Source organism: Pyrus communis, chromosome 9 (genome assembly GCF_041283825.1).
Source record: "Pyrus communis isolate YQ-2024b chromosome 9, ASM4128382v1, whole genome shotgun sequence".
Taxonomy (NCBI): Eukaryota; Viridiplantae; Streptophyta; class Magnoliopsida; order Rosales; family Rosaceae; genus Pyrus; species Pyrus communis.
In genome coordinates this window covers 23856977-23879437 of record NC_142573.1, presented here as the reverse complement: position 1 = coordinate 23879437, position 22461 = coordinate 23856977, and the positions used below count along the sequence as shown (strand labels likewise).

The 22461-nt window shown below is 41.0% G+C and overlaps 1 protein-coding gene and 2 pseudogenes across 1 annotated transcript; all 3 read left to right on the top strand.

Annotated features, from left to right (window-relative positions):
- Nucleotides 1-340: 340 nt before the first annotated feature.
- LOC137740716 (early nodulin-like protein 3) lies at nucleotides 341-1154 on the top strand. The gene is made up of 2 exons (XM_068480539.1): nucleotides 341-521; nucleotides 677-1154. Exons 1-2 carry the CDS (start codon nucleotides 341-343, stop codon nucleotides 1099-1101), a joined length of 606 nt encoding a protein of 201 aa, XP_068336640.1. The 3' UTR covers nucleotides 1102-1154.
- Nucleotides 1155-15613: 14459 nt separating this feature from the next.
- Nucleotides 15614-16115, top strand: LOC137740715 (enolase 2 pseudogene; annotated as a pseudogene).
- Nucleotides 16116-16339: 224 nt separating this feature from the next.
- Nucleotides 16340-18083, top strand: LOC137740714 (protein trichome birefringence-like 11 pseudogene; annotated as a pseudogene).
- Nucleotides 18084-22461: the final 4378 nt, after the last annotated feature.

Below are 22461 nucleotides of genomic sequence, written 5' to 3'. Positions count from 1 at the left end.
AAGGACAATGAATTCTAAAACTTTTGATGACCGTTGGATCTCTTGCATGTCGCCATGTGTAGACCCTGAGAGGAGAGGTTACAAAAAGCTGGTTGAAACGGCTGGCGGCAGAATTTATAACACGTATCATGTAATCCCTTCACCATTTTTGCATGCTCGGCAACGGTCACATCCTCCTCAGTCTCTCTATATATGCTATCACATATTAGCAATACCCAACAGTATTCAGTTCTCACCAATCCCATCTCTATCTCTCTCTAGTTATAGTATAGGCTGTATTTTTCTGGAGGGCTTTTTTGAGTTCAGTTAAATAGTCTGTTCATCTGTTCAGCTACAGAAAATGGGGTCTGAGAGACTATTTTTGAGCATTTTTCTCGTTATTTTGGTGGCGGCATTGGCAAGTAACTCTTCTCAAGCTTACAAGTTCCCTGTGGGTGGCAAAGATGGTTGGGTTTTAAACCCCTCCGAGAGCTTCAATCACTGGGCGGAAAGGCATAGGTTTCAGGTCAATGATACACTTTGTGAGTCCCTTTCTCCCTTATAATTTTATCATGGATTTACGTAAGAATACGCACATATATATAAAATAATAATACACACACACACACACACACACACACCATATATATAATTGAGCTTGTTTTCTTTTGTCGTTGTGGTGAATGCATATTTGCAGTTTTCAAGTACAAAAAAGGGTCAAATTCTGTGTTGGTGGTAGCAAAAGAGGATTACAACTCATGCAACACAAAAAACCCAAAACAGTGTTTAACAGATGGGGACTCAGTCTTCAAGTTCAACCGATCGGGGCCATTTTTCTTCATCAGCGGCAATGCTGAAAATTGCCAAAAGGGTCTGAAGCTCATAGTAGTGGTTTTGGCCGTCAGAAACAAAACCCAACACCATACCGATTCTCCTTCTCCATCACCAGTAATTACTGATCCGCCTGCTGTCCTGCCGTCTCCGGCGGATTTGGAACCAAATGCACCAGTACAGCCTCCTCAGCAGAATTCTGCACCAGGATCAGACGTTGCGTTAATGGTTTTCATATGTATAATTAGTATTGTTGTGAGTACTCTCATTCTGGGTAACTTTGTGGCTTGAGAAACAAATTAGAGGGCTTAATTGTGTTTGTGGACAAGTTAATGTTTTTTTACAGGTTTGATTTTGAAATGTATTTGCAAGTCTCTCGAATTTAATATTCCAGTGGATAAAATTTCTGTCAGTAATCTCTCTCTCTCTCTCTCTCTCTTTCTCTCTCTCTCTCTCTTAATTTCTGGTTAATGACTATAAACTACTATCGGATCATTACTTGAGTATGGATTCCTTTGAGAGCAACATCACAAATTTATCGAAACATTTTAAGGTAGAAAATTGTTTTTCTTTAGTGAAATAACGTAACTTTTAAAATGTAACTAAAATGAGGAGTGTTAAACCCACCCCCTTTTCTTGTTTCCCCACCCCACTTAAATGTGAAAATCCATTGACAACTATGTCTTTTTAGAGGAGAAATTTTTCAGTGTGACCGGTAATGGTGGGATATGTGTGCTAAAAAGTTAATAACTTAAAAAATAAAATTTCTCACCACTTTTATTAAAATAAGTGGTGTACCACTTGTATTTCCATCACAATTAAAAATTTCTCCTTTTAGAGAATGACCATAAGGACCTAAACAATAACCAATTGTATTTTGTCACGTAAGCATTAGTTTTTTTCCATTAAAAACCAAAATAGCAGAAAAAGAAAAAAACGAAAAAAAATAAGAAAACCCCCCACCTCTTTCTCACTATTATAACCACAACATGTGCACAACCACACGCCTCCCTCATAGTGGCGTCAATGACAGCTACCTTCTCTTCAACTCCCCCCTTTTCCCTTTCTCTCATGACAGTGTACAATCTCGATCCAATTTTGGCAGTGAAAGAGATTGTGTACAACAAAGGAAGATGGGTAAACCCATGGAGGTGGACAGTTTTGAGGCTATGGTGGTGCTGCGAAGGTTGGGTGGGGTGAGGCCTGGGTGTTGGTGCTACTACCGTATTGGGGATCGTGGTGCAAATGGGGTTTGGAGGTATGTTGCTTTGATGGTTTTGGAATTGGGATGGTTAACAGATTTTTGTCATTTTTTTGTTAAAGATATATATATATATATATATATAGCCTAATAAATAAAATTTAAAAGAATTTAGAGATATATAAAAGGTTATATTATGAATAAGGTGGGTGGGAAAAGAGAGTTTTTCATTTTTAACTTTTTATGGTGGGTGAAATTATAAGGTGGGTGAGAAAATATGACAATGGGATGGGACTAGTAATGCTCAACTAAAATGCATCCACCTTTTTTTTCAAAGCAAATACCGTAAGTTAAACTAATTTCTTACGAGAGGTGAATTTTATACATTATTTTTAGCTTTTTAAATACCCCTCTTTATTTTTGCTGATTTGCATAAACGAACACAACAAAAAAATTAAACAAAAGTGTTTTAAAAGCTAAAATGGGTGTGTATTTATCATCTTCCTTTTTTACTTTCCAATAGGGTTTAGGGTGTTATGTTAAAAAGTTAAACTAAAGGGTTATGTTAAAAGAATTAGTTTCCCTTCTTAGAATTATGAAGGCACCAACCTTATTTCTCCACCCATTCTTTAATTAATTTTAAAAATCTTAAACCTTTTGCTATAAGGCCATCACCTTTTTATTCTTTTGTTTTTGTGTTAAATTCTTTTTTTTTTAATTATGAAAATTAGAACGATGTTAACTTTAATTTTTTATTTTAAAAAAAATTAAAAATAGAAGGAACAAAAACAAGAGCCCATCAAGTTGAAACCACCGCACACAACACCCACCAAGTTGAAACCATTATTTTCCTCATCTATTATGTCAATTCCTCTCCAACCAATTCCCACTCTTCATCAAACATTACAATTCCTCTACAATGTCTATTAAGGTTGCTGCTCATTCTCGTAGTGTTGATAAAATTAGAGACAAAGTTTGCTGCCAATGAGAAGGGGGTTGTTCACCGTTGAGTGGGTGTGGGGGTGGGGTGGGTGGATGTGTGGTGGTGGCTATTTTCTTTGTAACATATAGTTTAGGAATATAAGTGGGTGGGAAAAGAGTGTTTTTTTTTTTTTTTTTTTTTTACTTTTTCAAAGGGGTGAGAAAATAAGGTGGAGTGAAGAAATAGAGTTGTAGGATGAGTCTAGTACCTCTCATTACAAATAACTAGCAATTGTAAACATGTGCATATTAGAATTTTGAAAATAAAATATACCGAGAGAGAGAGAGAGAGAGTATAAAATGGTCATTAAAGATTTTTTGGTGATGACCATTCAAATAATTTTTTGTTGCTAATGAGGTTGTTCATATCTTTAACGACTAATGGATAACTATTTTGTCACTAAAAGTTTATTTTATTTGGGAGAAAAATGTGGAAGAGAAAATAGAAGCAACTGATATAGTTATCTAGCTATGAGGCTATGAAAAGAACAGTAAAATTATTTTGTGTTTAATTTATTATATTGCCCATAACTTTTATTTTGGTTATTTTTCTTTAGTTTTGTTGACAAGGTTAATTTGATCTTGTCATCCTCTTTTGGTTGACAAAGAGGATTTTGTTAATAGGTAGTTTAGATAATAATATAATCTTGATATTTGTGTTTAAACAAAATAAAACACACCATATAATATTAGAAGCAATATCAAATACTAAAAGGTACGGTACTATGGTCTAGTGGTAAATATTTATCTTCACTTGTAAGTATTAGGTTTGAACCTCGCAAATGGCAAGTTCACAGTCAATGCCCTCCACCCCCTCCTTAATGTAAATATGTCGTCGCATAAAAAAATGTTAATAAGACATATCGGTTTTGGAGTAGGGGTGATATTAAATGCCTTGTCGGATTTAAAAGATGCGGTTCTTGCAATAGGAATTTTTGCCATCCCTACTCCACCCCTCCCTCCTAGATAATTATGAAGAAGAACTTACATGGAACAAGTTCACCCCCATACCGTATTCTCCTAGTCTAATAATATAATGACATGTGTAAGTTTCTCTTCACATATGATGTAGAACAGAAGCGGAAACTAGAAGAATATCTTCATATTCTACTAGGAAGCCTTGAATCCACAAGGAAATTAGCACTCTTCAACGAGAGAACTTAAGATAGTCTGTAAACTGATTATTAGAATACTAAAAAGTTAAGGGAACAAGCCTCCCTTATATGGCTAGGTGCTGCATAAATGCAAAATAAAGACTACATAATTGTAATGCATGAACCTAAGATAAATGCACTAGCGGTTACAAGAGGGATGATTAATGAGATGAATGACATTTAATCATCAAAATGATCATAAACCCTTTTCATTAATGTGCTGCATCATTCTCCCCTGCTTTAGACAAACTCGTCTCTGAGTTGTCTTCATAGCCAACCATATCAACAGAAGGATGATACTCGAACAAATCAACCACATTGAACGTAGGAGATATGTTCATGTCAGCGGGATGATCAACAACATAAGCATTATCATTGATTTTTCGCTTGATTTGGCAAGGGCCATACTTCTTGTACTTCAATTTGTTGTAGGTTCCCACAGGAAATCGTCCATTCCGTAAATAAACCATGACTAGGTCCCCTTCATCGAACACCTTGTGACATCTTTTCTTATCAGCAGCTTCTTCGTACTTAAGAGTTGCTTCCTCAAGATTTTGACGGACTTCCCTTTGAATGGTGGAAATTCTTTCTGTCATATTCTCAGCAGCTATGCTTTTCCTTGGTAGCTTTGGCAAAAGAACCAAATCCTAGGTATGTTTTGGTGGGTGACAATAGCCAATAGCAAATGGAGACTTTCCGGTAGAACGATTAACCATGCTATTATATGCAAACTCAGCTTGTGCTAATGCCACGTCCCATTGCTTTGGCTTATTTCTAAAGGTGCAATGCATGAGATTTCCCAAAGTTCGATTGACAACTTTTATTTGTCCATCAGATTGTGGATGACTAGTGCTGCTGAATTGAGATAAGTATCAAACCTTCGCCATAAAGTCCTCCAAAAATGAGACAAAAACTTAGTGTCACGATCAGAAGTGATGGATTTAGGAACACCATACAGATGAACAATCTCTTTGAAGAAAAGATTGGCAACATTGGTAACATCAGCAGTTTTCTTACAAGCAACAAAATGAGCCATCTTTGAATATCGATCAACTACAACAAACACCGAGTTTGCACCTCTTTGAGTTCTAGGTAATCCCAAAACGAAATCCATAGATAAATCCTCCCATGGAGCCTCTGGAATGGGCAATGGAATATAGGGACCTGTATTTTGAGATTGCCCATTTACTACTTAACAAACTTGACATCTTTTCACAAAATTTCCAACATCTTGCTTTAACTGTGGCCAATAGTATCTTTCTTCTACAAGTGTTAATGTCTTGTCTCTTCCCAAATGTCCACGAAGCCCACCACCATGAAGCTCTTGAATTAAATGTTCTCTTAGCGACCCTCTAGGAATGCACAACTGATTCCCTCGAAACAAATAACCATCTTGGATATGCATATTATCCACAGTTTGTCTCATTTGTAGCTTGTCCCAAACAATAAAAGTCTTCATCTTCAGGGTATAATTCCTTGAGGTATTCAAACTCCAATGACCTCGGCTCGCATGGTCATAAGTAGTGATGATCTCCTCTTCAAATCATCAACAACATGGTTCTGTGTTCCTGCCTTGTGCTTTAGAGAAAAGGTGAATCGTTGTATATATGTGATCTAGCTACCATGCATGCGATTTATTTTACTCTGGCTATTTATAAACTTCAGGGCCTGGTTATCAGTATAAAGAATGAATTCCCTCTAAATTAGGTAATGCTCCCAAACTTTAAGAGCTCGAACAACAACATAAAATTCTAGCTCTTAGGTAGACCATTTCTTCCGTGCTTCACTAAGCTTTTCATTATAAAATGCAACTGGTCTTCCCTCTTGTCAGTGGCGGATCCAGGATTTTAAACTCGGGGGGTCCCAATAATAAAGATCAAAAAATTTATAAAAAAAATAACATTGAAAAGTTAAATATAATACATTTCATTCAAAAATCATGAGCAAAACAACATTACAAGCTATAAAATCCTAATTCAAACGTCCACGATGAGGTTTCATAGTCTGAAAATGTTCCATGATAGCTTCATTACCAATACATGAAAAAACATATTTCTCAATGTAAACAACTAAGCTGTCACTCAACCATTGATCTCCCATTTTGTTGCGAAGTGGACCCTTAATGATATTCATAGCGGAAAATGCCCTCTCCACTGAAGCAATTGCAACCGGTAAAACCAAAGCCAACAAGGTCCCATTTGCAAAGTATGGGAACTCATACTTTGTAGGCCTACAAGGTCCCATTTGCAAATATGCTCTTCGGACCTCATCTTGAATATTAGAAGGATAGTCCTTCATTCGAATTCTTTTCCCTGGGTCTCTCTCAAGATTATTAAAATCAATGTCACACTCATTTTGTCTTGAGCTCGAACTACCCGAACAAGTAAATGGTGCTATTGGCTTTGGCTTGAAAAATCTTTCCATATTTCTTATTTCTAAACTACACATTTAACCAAAAACACAAAACAAATACCAATCAACCAATAAACAAAAATTCCATCTAAATTTCAATTATAAAATGAGTATACAAACATAAAACATATCAACAATCATATCAATAATAGACTAAAAATCTCCACCAATATCTAATATAATTTAATTGAGATTAGATTAGAATACCAAAAAACTTATAGTGGTGGCTTGGAGAATTGAAACAAGTGGAGGTATGATATTGGAGTAATGTAATTATAATATGGGATTGGGTGGGATTAGAAATTTAGGGTTTTGGGTGAATATAAGAAAGATGGGGATTAGGGGGAAAAGCAGAGGAACGGAACGGGGAAAGGAAAGGGACTCTTGGGAAAGATGGCCCATGTGGGGCTAGGCATATGGAATCAGGGACAATTGACAAACGGCACCGTTTGTCTCATTAGTTTTTAACAAAAAAAAAAAAAAAAAGTTCAACAAATTGGCCAAAACACTGCGTTTTGGACCAACTTTTTTAAAAACGATGTCTTCTTTCTTCTCCCCCGCAGCCTCGGTATCTTCTTCCCCGTTGCAAGCTGCAACCTGCAGCACAAACCTCGTGTTCTCGTCGAGGGGTCCCCCGGAAAATTTCTAGCAGCATTTTAGGATCGCCGAGGGGTTCTGGGACCTCCCAGGCCCCTCTGTGGATCCGCCTCTGCCTCTTGTGATAGAACAGCTCCTATCCCGACAACTGAAGCATCACATTCCACTTCAAACAACTTGTCAAAATCTGGTAAAGTCAAAACTGGAGCTGTTGAAAGTTTTTCTTTTATTAAGGCAAAGCTTTGATCAGCTTCTTCACCCCAATGGAACTTTCCTTCCTTTAAATATTCAGTTATTGGAGCCATGATGCTACTAAAATTTCTGACAAATCGCCGATAGAAGATGGCCAAACCATGAAAGCTTCGAACTTCACGCACGGTTTTAGGAGTTGGCCACTCACGAATTACTCTGACCTTCTCTTCATCAACATGTATTCCATCACCACTAATAACAAATCCCAAAAACAGTAGCCGAGTAGTCATAAAGCTGCACTTCTTCAAGTTGATATACAACTTATTCTTTTGGAAAACAGTTAGCACCATTTTTAAGTGTGCTAGGTGTTCATCTTCATTTCGGCTATATATTAGGATATCATCAAAATATACAACAACAAACTTTCCAGTAAAAGGCTTGAATACCTGATTCATTAGCCGCATGAAAGTGCTTGGCGCATTGGAAAGCCCAAAGGCATTACTAGCCATTCATACAGCCCTTCTTTCGTCTTAAAAGCCGTATTTTACTCATCTCTAGGTCGTATGCGGATTTGGTGGTATCTACTATGCAAATCAATCTTAGAAAAAACCTTTAATCCAGCCAAGTTGTCAAGCATATCTTCCAACCTTGGAATTGGGAAGCGATACTTGACTGTGATTTTGTTAATGGCTCGACTATCAGTGCACATGCGCCAATCTCCCTCACCTTTAGGGGCCAAAAGTGCAAGAATGGCACAAGGGCTCATGCTTTCCTTTACGAACCCCTTCTGCATCAAGTCCTCAACCTTTTTTTGTAGGATTTTGCTTTCTTTAGGACTCATCCTGTAATGAGGAAGGTTAGGAATACTAGCTCCAAGAATAAAGTCTATTTCATGCTGGACATCCCGCATAGGAGGCAAATTTGAAGGCAGTTGGTAAGGGATGATGTCATCAAACTCCACAAGCAAAGGTTGAATTGCTTTTGGAATAGGTAAATTGTGAGGTTTGTTCTCCTGTACCACAAGTGCATAAACTTGTCCACTTATTTTCATTTCAACATGCCAGAATTCCTCATTATTGTTCACCAGAAATATTGTTTTCCAATTGAAAAAGTAATGGGGCAAGTTTTAGTCACCTTGGATTCCATACCTTTCCTGATCCACCCAAGTTTGTAGGGTGTATGATGCTTTTCTGTCTTCAATCCCAGCTTTTCTACCATTTTGTTGGAAACAACGTTCTCACTATTGGCATTATCAATGATCAGATCGCAAACCCTCTGATTTACTATGCATCGAGTTTTGAAAATGTTATGACGTTGAGGAGGTTCTTCACATTTTGGTGCTAATAATAACCGTAAGATAACCAAAGATCTCTCGAGCAATTCTCCATCATCTTCTCCAATAACTTCATCTTCCTCATAAGTGAGTGCAGCACCTTCCAAATCTTCTATTGGCTACTCATCACTTGTCTTTTCTATTCCTAACAAATTCACTGTTCTCCTTTTAAGACAATTGTTGGATAAGTGCCCATGCTGCCCAAACCTGTAACGCTTATCTTCCCTAGGCTTTGCATAGGGGTCTTAGGGGATATCTTTACGACCTCTAGTTCTTTCTGGTTTCTGTGAAGAACTACTGCTGCCACGAATTTCATTACTGATATTTCCAGTTGTTGGCTGTGATGAGAAAGTTTGTTTCCTCTTGCTTGCTACAGATCGCGACGAATCAAAAGTATAACTTCGATTTGCTTGATTCTTCGACCTGTCCATTTGAGCTTCCACCTTTGCGGCTAAATTAACAGCCTCTACCACGGTGAATACAAATTGTATACAAACCTTATCTTGAATGGCTAGTCGCAATCCACCAATGTACCTGGCTATTTGTTGCGCCTCAGTTTCCATGAGATCATTGCGTGAAGCTAATTTGTAAAACTCCTCTGTATAGGCTTGGACAGTTCTACTTCCTTGCTTGCATTCTTGGTATTGTTGGAAAAGAACTTGTTCATAATCAGTAAGTAATAACCTTGCCTTCAGTAACCACTTCATCTTCATCCATGAACGCACAAGGGTCTTTCTTTGACAAGTTCGTGATATCTGAAGTTACTCCCACCAAGCAGAAGCTCCACCTTTCAGCTTGTAGGCAACAAGTTTGACTTTTGTTTTCTTCAGGAATCTCTATGTATTCAAAGAACCTCTCTACTTCATTTAGCCAGTCCAAGAAATCCTCGATATGAAGGTGATTATTGAAACTTGGTAAATCAATCTTCATACGATAATCTCTGTTTACACCATGATCATGTCGTCTTGGAGGACCATTATCTCATCCTAGCCCTCTAAATATGTCACAACATATTCTTCATCATCGCTAGAATCTTCATTAGTTACCTGACGTCGATCTTGGTACGTTGGAGCACGTTCTCGTCTTGGACCCTGATTGTTAATATCCAGTTGCACCACAAACTTAGCAAGAGCTGCCTGGATTTCACGCAACGTCTACTGGCTTTGATTCTGGTACGCCATAAATTCGGCTCATGTAAAAGCCTCTCCCTGACGTTCATCGCTGTTAGGGGAATTGGCCATCAGCCCAAGGTAAGACTTGGCTCTGGTACCGACTAATGTAGAATGGAAGCGGAAACTAGAAGAATATCTTCGTATTCTACTAGGAAGCCTTGAATCCACAAGGAAATTAGCACTCTTCAATGAGAGAACTTAAGATAGTCTGTAAACTGATTATTGGAATACTAAAAAGTTAAGGGAACAAGCCTCCCTTATATGGCTAGGTGCTGCATAAATGCAAAATAAAGACTACATAATTGTAATGCATGAACCTAAGATAAATGCACTAGCGGTTACAAGAGGGATGATTAATGAGATGAATGAATGACATTTAATCATCAAAATGATCATAAACCCTTTCATTAATGTGCTGCATCAACATATAATTGCATTATTAAACGGGGATGACAATGTTGTAGCCGTGGCCTAAAATCCAATTTCGTAATATTGAATTTTATGTAACAACTCCATTTAATTAATTAATACTAGGGTACTATTTATTCCTTCATGAATTTGGCTTTATATTGTAGAAATAATATACTAAAAATGAGTCCACATGACTTAGGGTATGGAAACAATGTCCTTAACAGGATGAAGGCAGAGAGACTTGTATTGTATTGTCACTTAGTATTTAAACAAAGTTCCTAGTCGTTTGAAAAATTAACTGGGCATTTACTATATGGAATGACAGGTGTAGATCACATTAAGGTTAGTGTGGTCTTGTGCTACGTGTGTTGGACATATAATGGATACACATGTACTTTGTGTGTTGGACAAGTTCACTGAAAGCTTAAATATGAATGCTTATTACATGTCAAACGTTACAAAGCTTTGGATTGTAGTATGCAAATAGTTCGTAGACTCGTGCTTATAGATATGAACTTTAACTTTACCTCAAAACCCTCATTACCTCGCATGGTCTGATAATGTGTTGTTTGAGTTGTTGTATATCGGTATGGAGACTTAAATGTGAAATAAGAAATCTATCACCTTCCAGTAATTGCTCAATAAAAGGAGATATCCCTCGAAGACACTTGAAAATCTATCTCAACCGAAGTACTTGTTGATCAAGCTATCTTTGTAAGAACTGCTTCAACATGAGATGCATCATAGTGCTCATAAATATGTATATGTAAATATACATTATTCCATACATATCTTAATCATATTGTTCAAAGAGTAACATGATTATTTCACGAATACCTCTATTTGGTAAGACATGACATGCTTATAGGTGTCATTGTAGACATCAAAATTTCGGTGAAATGAATGTTGACCAATAATTAAAATTTCAACACTCACGTGTCACATAAATTTTACATGTAGCGTGTGACTCAACGAAAAATCGAAATAAATTGGAAAAGTCATCAAATAGGACACGTGTCAATACCTGGCAGAAATGATTTATTTCATCTGATTATTTAAATCCAAAAATCAAGTTTTGGAATTCTATAAATAGGAAGCCAAGGCATTCATTTGGGGGAGGAAAAAAAGGAGAAGAAAGGAAGAAGAAGAAAGAAAGAAGGGAATTTACATCACACCAAAACCTTGAAGCCTTGAAACTCTAAAGCTCTCAAGCAAATCCTGAAGGATCAAAAAAACACTCTTCGTTCTTCGTCAAATCCTCCTTCAAGGTCAAGCCCCGACGGCCCTTGAAGAACTTCCACCGACTCAAGATCAAGCCCCGACGGCCCCTTGAAGAAAGTGTTCATCATCCGTTCGTCCTAAGATCAAGCCCCAACGGCCCTTTGGATCAACAACCTCAACAAATCCACACATCCAATCGTTCTTCAAGATTAAGCCCAAAAGCCTTGAAGATCCGTTCATCCATCAACATTCAAGATCAAGCTCAAAAGCCCTTGAAGAAATCCACACAACCATTATTCAAGATCAAGCCCCGACGGCCCCTTGAAGAAAGTGTTCATCGTTCATCATCCGTTCGTCCTAAGATCAAGCCCCAACGGCCTTTTGGATCAACAACCTCAACAAATCCACACATCCAATCAGTCTTCAAGATTAGGCCCAAAAGCCCTTGAAGATCCGCTCATCCATCAACCCTCAAGATCAAGCCCCGACGGCCCCTTGAAGAAATCCATACACCCAGTCTTCAAGATTAGGCCCAAAAGCCGTTGAAGATCCGCTCATCCATCAACCTTCAAGATCAAGCCCAAAAGCCCTCGAAGATCCGTTCATCAACTGTTCATCCCTAGATCAAGCCCCGACGGCCCTTTGGATCAACAGCTCATCCACAAATCTACACCCTACGAAGATAGAATCAGAGGATCAAATTACAAAGAGATTGTAACCCCAAAAATCATTAAACAAAAAATATATTTTGTGCACGTTATTCTTGTCTCTTGTTTCAGGAACATTTCGTGTTTACAAACTTGGCACGCCCGGTGGGACGATCTCTACCTCTCATCTCTGTCTCCGTTCAAGATATTCAAGCACAGTCCATGGCTTCAAACAAAGAACAAGTCATGACTATCGGCTCTACCTCTATTGAAAGACAGCTGGTTCAGATGAAGGAAACAATTGCAAGGCTGATAAAGACTGCAGAGGAGAAAAACTTGCAAACCGCCAGACTCATCAACCGTCTGGAGGCACAGCATGGCGTCAAAGTAAAACCAAGCTATCTTCCAACTAAGAAGACCGAAGAAGGCTTTAACCCAAATGCCTACGAACTCATGTCAAAGGCTAGGCATGACTTTGCTTCCTCTTCAAATCTTGGAAAGAAGGTTTCAAACACCGTCAACGACAAAGATAGCGACCTCACCAAAACTCAAAAGAAGTTGAAGGAGCATGGTTACGGAGTTGACAACAACCAAAGCACACCTCCAAAATCAATGGCATCAAGCAAGGGACAAGCCGTTCTTGCAACCACCAAGGGAAGAAGCATAAGCACTTCCGCCACGAATGGAGCATCCATTGGCACCACAACCACTCATCAACATGCCGCTTCAAAATTGGTACCGCTAAGCGAGCAAAGGGAACATCAAAGGCGCGAGTCTATCATCAACCTAACCTTGCTGGGGGCACCAAAGCATGCTGCTAAGGCGCATAAGATGACATCCCAAAATGGCCAATGGGTTTCTTCATCAGCACCCTGGATGTCTGAAGGAAAGTCATGCCTATTGGTTGCACAAGTCATGACCATCGGCGTCACCTCTGTTGAAGAACAGCTAGCTCAGATGAATGAAGCAATCGCAAAGCTCACACAGACTGTAGAAGAGAAGGACTTGTAGATTGCCGCACTTGTCAACCAACTAGATGCGCTGCCCGACGTAAAAGTCGACCCAAATACTGGCCTATTAAAGAAAGAAGGCGATGAAGAAGAGGAGCCACTAGTGGAGAAAGCTGAAGAGAAGCCGAAGCCAGACCAAGCAATGGCATCCATGGGATCTCTCTCTATCCAGCAGCTACAGGAGATGATTGCAAGCACTATCAAGACACAGTACGAAGGAAGCTCGCACGACTCCGTACTGTACTCAAAGCCTTACTCCAAGAGGATTGATGCTTTGAAGATGCCAAGGGGTTATCAGCCCCCAAAATTCATGCAGTTCGATGGAAAAGGCAACCCGAAACAACATGTCGCCCATTTCGTTGAAACTTGCAACAATGCTGGGACAGAGGGAGACTACCTCGTCAAACAGTTCGTGCGTTCGCTGAAAAGTAATGCTTTTGACTGGTACACTGACCTTGAACCTGAGTCTATCAACAGTTGGGACCAGCTAGAAAGGGAATTCCTCAACCGTTTCTACAGCACTCGTCGTACTGTAAGCATGCTAGAGCTGACCAGTACGAAACAGTGGAGAGATGAACCTGTCATCGACTACATAAATAGATGGCGTTCATTAAGCCTGGATTGCAAAGATCGGCTTTCTGAAACCTCCGCCATCGAGATGTGCGTTCAAGGCATGCAGTGGGGACTACACTACATCCTTCAAGGCATCAAACCACGAACATTTGAGGAGTTAGCCACCCGCGCCCATGATATGGAGTTAAGCATCACCCGTCATGGAAAGAAAGAACAGATCGCCGACTACAAGAATGACAAAGTTTTGGGGCCAAAGGTGGATAAGGCTGCGTGGAAACCCACCAAGGAAGCAATGACGCTCAACACAACTCCAGTCAAAACCCATACACGAGGCAAGGCGATTCAAACTGAAGCTTTTCGTGATCAAGAGATACGTAGACGCACTTTGAAGGAGCTTGTGGATAAGACTTATCCATTCCCCGACTCTGACGTGGTTGCCATGTTAGATGACTTGCTGGAAAAAAAGGTGATCAACCTACCTGAGTGTAAACGGCCGGAAGAGATGAACCGTACTGACAGTCCAAGGTACTGTAAATTCCACCGCTTCATTGGTCATCCGACGGAAAAGTGCTTTGTGCTAAAAGATCTCATCATGAAGTTGGCTCAGAAAGGGATCATCGAGCTAGATCTTAATGATGTGGTGAAGTCAGACTATACCACCATCACTTCTGGCTCTTTGAACTCAAAATCTTCACCTCAACCGCTGGGGGCATGCTCCAAAACCATGTCAGTCAAGTCAAGTGAAGTTGAAGGATGGACTTATGTCACTCCAAAGAAAATGCACAAGAAACATAGGTCTCCTCCACAAGTTCACCAATCGGAAAGGGGGCAAAGCAGTTACCGTCAACCTTCAAAGCTACATGAAAATGTTGAGGATGATGAAATTATGACACAAAGATCGTCCGTTGCCATTACGATGCGCGATTTCTTCCCAGAAGACTTCTTCAATCACTCAGTCAAGACTCCTTGCCATAAAGATTGCAAGGAATGCTTCTCTAAGATCGTTTGACAAATTCCAAGACGCTCCTCGTTCGCACGAGCCTAAAAGGCGACAACCAAAGCTCCTTGTCCGCACGAGCATAAAAGGCGACAACAAACGCTCCTTGCCTGTACGAGTTGAAACTGCAAACGGCACCAAACACTCCTTGCCTGCACGAGCTGAAACTGCAAACGGCACCAAACGCTCCTGGCCTGCAAGAGCATAAACTGTGTACGGCAAAATCATCATCAAAACCATCACTCATTTGAACTACGTTATGACTTGATCTCTTCTTTGGAAGAGTACGTAGGCAACTTGAAACTTCAAAACTTCAAGTACAGTCACATCAAAATAAATAAATAAATGTTTCATTAAAGAAAGTCAATTTTATTACAAAAGAAAAGAAAAAAAAATACATATGTTACTATATATATACTCTCTACTCAAAAAAATTTAAAAAAAAAAAAAAAAAAAAAATTATACATGTTAAAGTGGGTTTGCCTACAAGACCCACGCCAATTCAAAGATACAGAAGTTGAAGTCCACAAAAGGAGAGACTCCCAAGGAATTTGGTGGGGCGCAAGACTTTGTCACCATGCCAAGTGGATTTTGATTGGTCGTGAGATGGTGGAAAAAGCAGGATGCTGATATGGCTTATAAAACTCTAAAACATCTTGTACCCACCGTTTTTCAATACCACTCTCACTTTCACTTTCTCTCTCTACAATTATCCCCACCCACTTCTTCCAGCAACCCAAAGTTTCCACATTGTTTTCTTCCCAACCGACCAATGTCAAGGTCCCCACGCAGGCATCACCCCAAGTCACCATCTTCTTCTCTCCTTCTGCTTTACTCTCTTCTCTCTCTTATCAATCGATGGAACCCACCCTTTCCCCTCAAACCTCAAATCTCTCCTCTCCTTCCCTAAACCAAAAATCACAGAGTTCCTCTCTCTCTCTGCATCCATCCATGGCGACGATCCAGAGCGTCAAGGCTAGGCAGATCTTCGACAGCCGTGGCAATCCCACCGTCGAGGTCGATATCATTCTATCAGATGGAACTTTGGCTAGAGCCGCTGTTCCAAGTGATGCATCCACTGGAGTTTACGAGGCCCTTGAGTTGCGCGATGGAGGCAAAGACTACCTCGGAAAGGGTGTATCGAAGGCTGTCAACAATGTTAACACAATCATTGGCCCCGCTTTGATCGGCAAGGACCCAAGCGAACAGACTGCTATTGACAACTTCATGGTTCAACAGATCGATGGAACTGTCAACGAGTGGGGTTGGTGCAAGCAAAAGCTTGGTGAAAATGCCATCTTGGCCGTGTCTCTTGCAGTCGCCAAGGCTGGTGCTAGCGTCAAGAAAGTTCCTCTCTACAAGCCTTTCTCTCAATTGGGTTGTTTCTAATTTTGTGAAGTAGATAAAAAAAACCTGAGAGATCTCTCGTGGAAAATTAGAGAGTAAAAATGTTGAGGATGAAGACCAAGATTACAGGGGTGTCACTGGCCGAGTTGAATGGAAGCTCAGGCGGCGGCGGAGCTGACTCGGGGCAGGGAGAGTGGGAGCTCAGACCAGGAGGAATGCTGGTTCAGAAACGGAATCCGAACTCTGATCGGAACTCGGTGCCTCCACCGACAATCCAGGCCCAGCTCTCGAAGTCCCTTCACACCACACCTCTCTCTCTCTCTCTCTCTCTCTCTCTCTCTGTCCTTTAAAAACTTGACCAGAGCAAAACCCACATCCCAGAATTCGAGTTCAAGCTCCAATGTCTAAGCACTCATCCCAGCCCGACCCGGAAACCATGCAGTTCTTCGAAGCTTTCAAAAAGTTCAGGCGTTTGAAGCCGTTGGAGCCGTCCCTGGGCGTTCTGGGATTCTTCTGTGCCAGTGTTTGCGTGATTCTGTGCTTCGTTTACTTGGATGACAGAGCTTTGGCCAAAGGGTTTCAGTTCCCCAGGCCAATCGGAGCAGTTTATGTGGCTGCAGAGTAACTGGCCGGGCAAGCACCGGAGGGTTGAGTTTCTGGAAGAAGAGGGTGGTGGGTGTGACGTGTTTGAAGGGGATTGGGTGTGGGACGAGGCGTATCCGCTGTATCAATCCAACGATTGCCGGTTTGTGGATGAAGGGTTTAGGTGCTCGGAGAATGGCCGTCCTGATTTGTTTTACACCAAGTGGAGATGGCAACCCAGGCATTGCAACTTGCCCAGATTTGACGCGAAGTTGATGTTGAAAAAACTGCGTAACAAGCGGCTTGTTTTTGTTGGCGATTCGATCGGGAGAAACCAATGGGAATCACTCATGTGCATGCTCTCTTCTGCAGTTCCTAATGAGGATTCAATCTACGAAGTTAATGGAAAACCAATCACTAAGCACAAAGGGTTCTTGGTCTTCAAATTCAAGGATTTTAACTGCACTGTGGAGTACTACAGGTCTCCGTTTCTGGTGCTGCAGAGCCGTCCTCCTTCTGGAGCTTTGCAAAATGTCAGAACAACTCTGAAAGTGGATCAAATGAATTGGAATTCTGTAAAGTGGAGAGATGCCGATGTGTTAGTCTTCAACACGGGACACAGAAAGAAGAGAGACTGCAGAAATTAAGAGAGAAATTGAGAGAAAAGAAGCAACGTAAGACTAATCCCATTGCCGGCGATTTCGAATTGAGTCTTGCAGGGAAGGGGAACAAACCACAAACAACAATCAGAAGTAATTTTGTTTTGCAGGTAGGTGTCTTCTTGAACAAACTTTGGTCAGCAAAGAATCTATTATACGCTAGCAACCCCTGCGTTTCTCTATACCTGCAACAACAACACGAAGCAGTCCAAAAATGGCAGCACCCACATGTTTTCCTTCAGCCTAAATCTGAAGAAAACCAAAACACACAAGAGCTCCGCTCCCCGCTCCACCGACGAAGTTGCTCAGTCAGCGACGTGAGCTTGGAGGACCCCAACTCAGGGTTTGGGTGGAAACCCTGCTTGTATTTCGCCAGAGGCTACTGCAAGAACGGAGCCAGCTGCAGATTCTTGCACGGCGGTGGGCTCGGAGACGCCGTCGTCGAAGGCGGTGGACATGTGGTTGTTGAGTCGCCGAGCAAGCTTGAGATGACGGAACACGACAAGGCACTTCTTCCTCTCCATCCATGCAGCTCCTCGCCTGCAAGTCCCTCAGCTTCACTCTGGCCACCGTGGTCAAAATCGGCGAAGAACTTCAGTGACCGCTGTCAAACGACTAGCCGATCGTGAAGCTCGACGCCTTACACTCTGCTTCAAGCTCTGGCTGCTTCTGCACTTACGCCATGGCTGCTGCCTGTGAATGTGATTAACAAAAACAAAGTTTGTCAACTCACATCTGCTTGCCTCTGCTGCTGCCTGTGAATGTGTTTAACAAAAACAAAGTTTGTCAACTCACATCTGCTTGCCTCTGTGAATGTGATTAACAAAAACAAAGTTTGTCAACTCACATCTGCTTGCCTCTGCTGCTGCCTTTGAATGTGATTGACAAAATCAAAGTTTGGCAACTCACACCCAAAGACTTTCTCCGTCTCTTACCTCCTACTACTCCAAGCTCCTCTGCATTTCCTCCCTGCACCATGTGGGGAATATATATATAAAAAAAATATATCTATCTTGGTGGATCAGCACCACCGAAAGCAAAAGAAAAAAAAAATATAATAAAAAAAAAAAGATCTATCTTGGTGGATCAGCACCACCGAAAGCAAAGAAAAGAAAAAAATAATAATAATAAAAAAAAAGAGGATCTTGGTGCACCGGCACCATGTGGAAAAAAATATATATATATGCGCTTTATTTAGCACATTACGCTAAATAAAATAAAGTTTATTTATTGATATCTCTGATAAATTACAGATATGTGCTTACACATGAAAAAAAAAAAAAAAAAAAAAAAAAAAAAAAAAAAGAAATACAAGATTGGAGCTTTCACAAAGGATGTCCACGTGAAGCCCCATTACTTGGCAAAACTCTAGAAGCGGAAGGCATCGGAGCAGAAGGCATTGAAGCTAGAGCATTCCAGGCCTCAATACTGGGTGGAACGCTAGATGACCCAAGAAAAAGGTGCCTCTGGAGGAAAGACGAAAACCTTTGACGGTCACTTTGAATCCGACCTTCAGACTCTTGCAGCTCATCAAGCTTCCTCTTCATGCCCATCGAATAGTTGTTTGCAAGCACGTGCAAACTTATATTCTCATACTTCAGCTGCTTGATCTCTTGCTTGAGACTTTCCACCTCTGCCATCAACGATTCGACCTGACGGGAGCGAGCAAGTAGGCGTTGGCCCATGTTGGACACAGAGCCTGCACACTGAACGCTGAGAGCGAGGGACTCTTGAACGGCCAACTCATCGGACCGTCCTGACAGCAGCCTACTATCTTTTGGAGTGAGGAGGTTCCTAGCTACTATTGTAGCTGTTGTGGCGTCCTGCATCACGGAGTCTTCACCTGTAAGAGGACCGTTAGAAGATAAAAAAGAAGGGCGCCATACATTACCTTGACCGGGTGCAACCGGATCGCTGCTGAGACTCAAATCTAAGCAAAGGTTCGATGAGTTAGTCATTTTTTCAAAGGTGTTCAGAGAGAATGGGTGGATGAAGATAATTCTCAAAAGGCCGGAGACGATTTTCAAGAATGGGCAATTTTCAGAGTGTGTATGTTGGAGTGATCGATACCTCTGTAAAAAAGCCAAGCGACACGACCACCGATTCAAAAATCCGGATTTTCCTGCGTGAAGTTCGGCGACGCGTTCGCGGCTTTTCAGAAAATGCGTTCAACTTTGTCAAAAGATATCTGACAAAGTCGAGAACACGTGGAGGCCATCATCGCAACTACACGTCTTTAGCCGACAAGCGCAAAGTTCGGCGACGCTTTCTCTGCTTTTCAGAAAACGCATGCAACTTTGTCAAAAAGTGGCGCTCGTTCAGAAATCGAAGAGGCGTCGTTCAGAAATCGAAGAGGCGTCGTTCAGATATCGAAGAGACGTTTGTCGACAAGGGTAAAAGAACGGTACCACCACTTGCTATTAAGAAATCCCTATATGTGTCGACCTTCGTCTCTTATGGCAAGGCAGACCTGAAGAAAATGCCCAACTCTTCCTCACCTCTGAGGGCGCACTCCCAGCAAAGCCTCTCGAAATACACAATTCTTCTTCTTCCTTTGAGAAAACCTATTCAACCTTTGAAGATACCAGATGCCTGGAGTACAGATGACCCAGGAGGAAACGATAGATTGAAGCATGTGCTGATTCATTCACCGCTTCTTCAAAAGCAAAGGTATCTCATATCATCAAGGGCGAAAGCAAAGGTATCTCATATCATGCTTTTTCCCTATCTTTTCCTTTGCCCTTGTTCTCACCTGCCAAGACAAGGACAGAGAAAGCAATATGTCGGAACCTCCACTCAAACCAGTTGCCACCAAGAAGTGAAGCACCATTTAAATGCAAATGTTGCATTCAACTCCTGCATCGGAGGACAAATACTACAAGAGAAGATGCTAAACCTGCATAAGGAAATACCACTTCTGCAAAAGGGAGCAAGTAAGGCAAGTGAAAATGATACATCGAAGCATGTGGAGACAAGCACAACAAATATATGTGTTGATTCATTCGCTGCTTCTTCGAAAGCAAAGGTATCTCATATCATGCTTTTTCCCTGTCTTTTCCTTTGTCCTTGTTCTTACTCGCATGGCAAAGTGAAAGAAGCAATCAGCTGGCACTTGGAGTCAGTCTTCCGATCTGGAACCGACTACCTAGAATCTATTCCTGATTGCTTACCTAGTATTGCTCTCGAGTAGTCATCTTCAACGGTTGATACACTACCAGAGAAGGGACAAGGAAACTTCAATCTTTCCGATTCGTATTCAATACGAATTGGAAAGATTGAACAAAGAAACAGGTCAGCACCTCCACCTCGTACTTGCCTGCCATATCCTGAAACCGCTCGTAGACCTTCGGGGGGAGACCAAAAGAATCCTGCTGCCCAGTTCAAGAGTAGCACAAAGGAAAATCAACGAGCGGAGGAGACCAGAAGAATCCTCCAGCCCAGTTCAAGATCAAGCCTCAATGGCCCTTGAAGAAATCACAAGTCCGATTCAAAATCAAGTGTTCACCACCCTTGAATCAAATTCAACTCCAGATAAAAGGAGTAAGTTCAAACCTTCGGAGGAGACCAAAAGAACATTCCAGCCCAGTTCAAGATTAAGCTTGTGGAAAATCAACGATAGGAGGAAACCAGAAAATCTTCCAGTCGAACTCAAGATCAAGCCTCGATGGCCCTTGAAGAAATTTCCAGCTCAATTCAAGATCAAGCCTCGACGGCCCTTGGGTTGACATCTACATTAAGGGACTTCAAAACGCATCTTCTACACGTGACAAGCACATGTCTACGACGCGCCTTGAAGTGGGGGCATTTGTAGACATCAAAATTTCGGTGAAATGAATGTTGACCAATAATTAAAATTTCAACACTCACGTGTCACATAAATTTTACATGTAGCGTGTGACTCAACGAAAAATCGAAATAAATTGGAAAAGTCATCAAATAGGACACGTGTCAATACCTGGCAGAAATGATTTATTTCATCTGATTATTTAAATCCAAAAATCAAGTTTTGGAATTCTATAAATAGGAAGCCAAGGCATTCATTTGGGGGAGGAAAAAAAGGAGAAGAAAGGAAGAAGAAGAAAGAAAGAAGGGAATTTACATCACACCAAAACCTTGAAGCCTTGAAACTCTAAAGCTCTCAAGCAAATCCCGAAGGATCAAAAAAACACTCTTCGTTCTTCGTCAAATCCTCCTTCAAGGTCAAGCCCCGACGGCCCTTGAAGAACTTCCACCGACTCAAGATCAAGCCCCGACGGCCCCTTGAAGAAAGTGTTCATCATCCGTTCGTCCTAAGATCAAGCCCCAACGGCCCTTTGGATCAACAACCTCAACAAATCCACACATCCAATCGTTCTTCAAGATTAAGCCCAAAAGCCTTGAAGATCCGTTCATCCATCAACATTCAAGATCAAGCCCAAAAGCCCTTGAAGAAATCCACACAACCATTATTCAAGATCAAGCCCCGACGGCCCCTTGAAGAAAGTGTTCATCGTTCATCATCCGTTCGTCCTAAGATCAAGCCCCAACGGCCCTTTGGATCAACAACCTCAACAAATCCACACATCCAATCAGTCTTCAAGATTAGGCCCAAAAGCCCTTGAAGATCCGCTCATCCATCAACCCTCAAGATCAAGCCCCGACGGCCCCTTGAAGAAATCCATACACCCAGTCTTCAAGATTAGGCCCAAAAGCCGTTGAAGATCCACTCATCCATCAACCTTCAAGATCAAGCCCAAAAGCCCTCGAAGATCCGTTCATCAACTGTTCATCCCTAGATCAAGCCCCGACGGCCCTTTGGATCAACAGCTCATCCACAAATCTACACCCTACGAAGATAGAATCAGAGGATCAAATTACAAAGAGATTGTAACCCCAAAAATCATTAAACAAAAAATATTTTTGTGCACGTTATTCTTGTCTCTTGTTTCAGGAACATTTCGTGTTTACAGTCATCCATAGCTTGTTGACTTAAATTAATTTATTAATTAATTTCACTGCTAGTTTAAGTTTGAACCTAAGAGGTCACACACCTATGCAAATACTCACGATATTAAATTAATTATTAAAATATTCTAGTTAACACCATAACTTCTTTGTTCATTGTTTAAGGGTTAAAGCTTTTTTAATAAGTTGTTTACATTGTCAACGTTTTTTTATAAGTT

Excerpts from the sequence above, each read along its gene's own strand:
- LOC137740716 (XM_068480539.1), top strand. The coding sequence starts at position 341 with ATGGGGTCTGAGAGACTATTTTTGAGCATTTTTCTCGTTATTTTGGTG. Across the intron at positions 522-676 it reads TCAGGTCAATGATACACTTT|TTTTCAAGTACAAAAAAGGG; the intron begins GTGAGTCCCTTT and ends GCATATTTGCAG.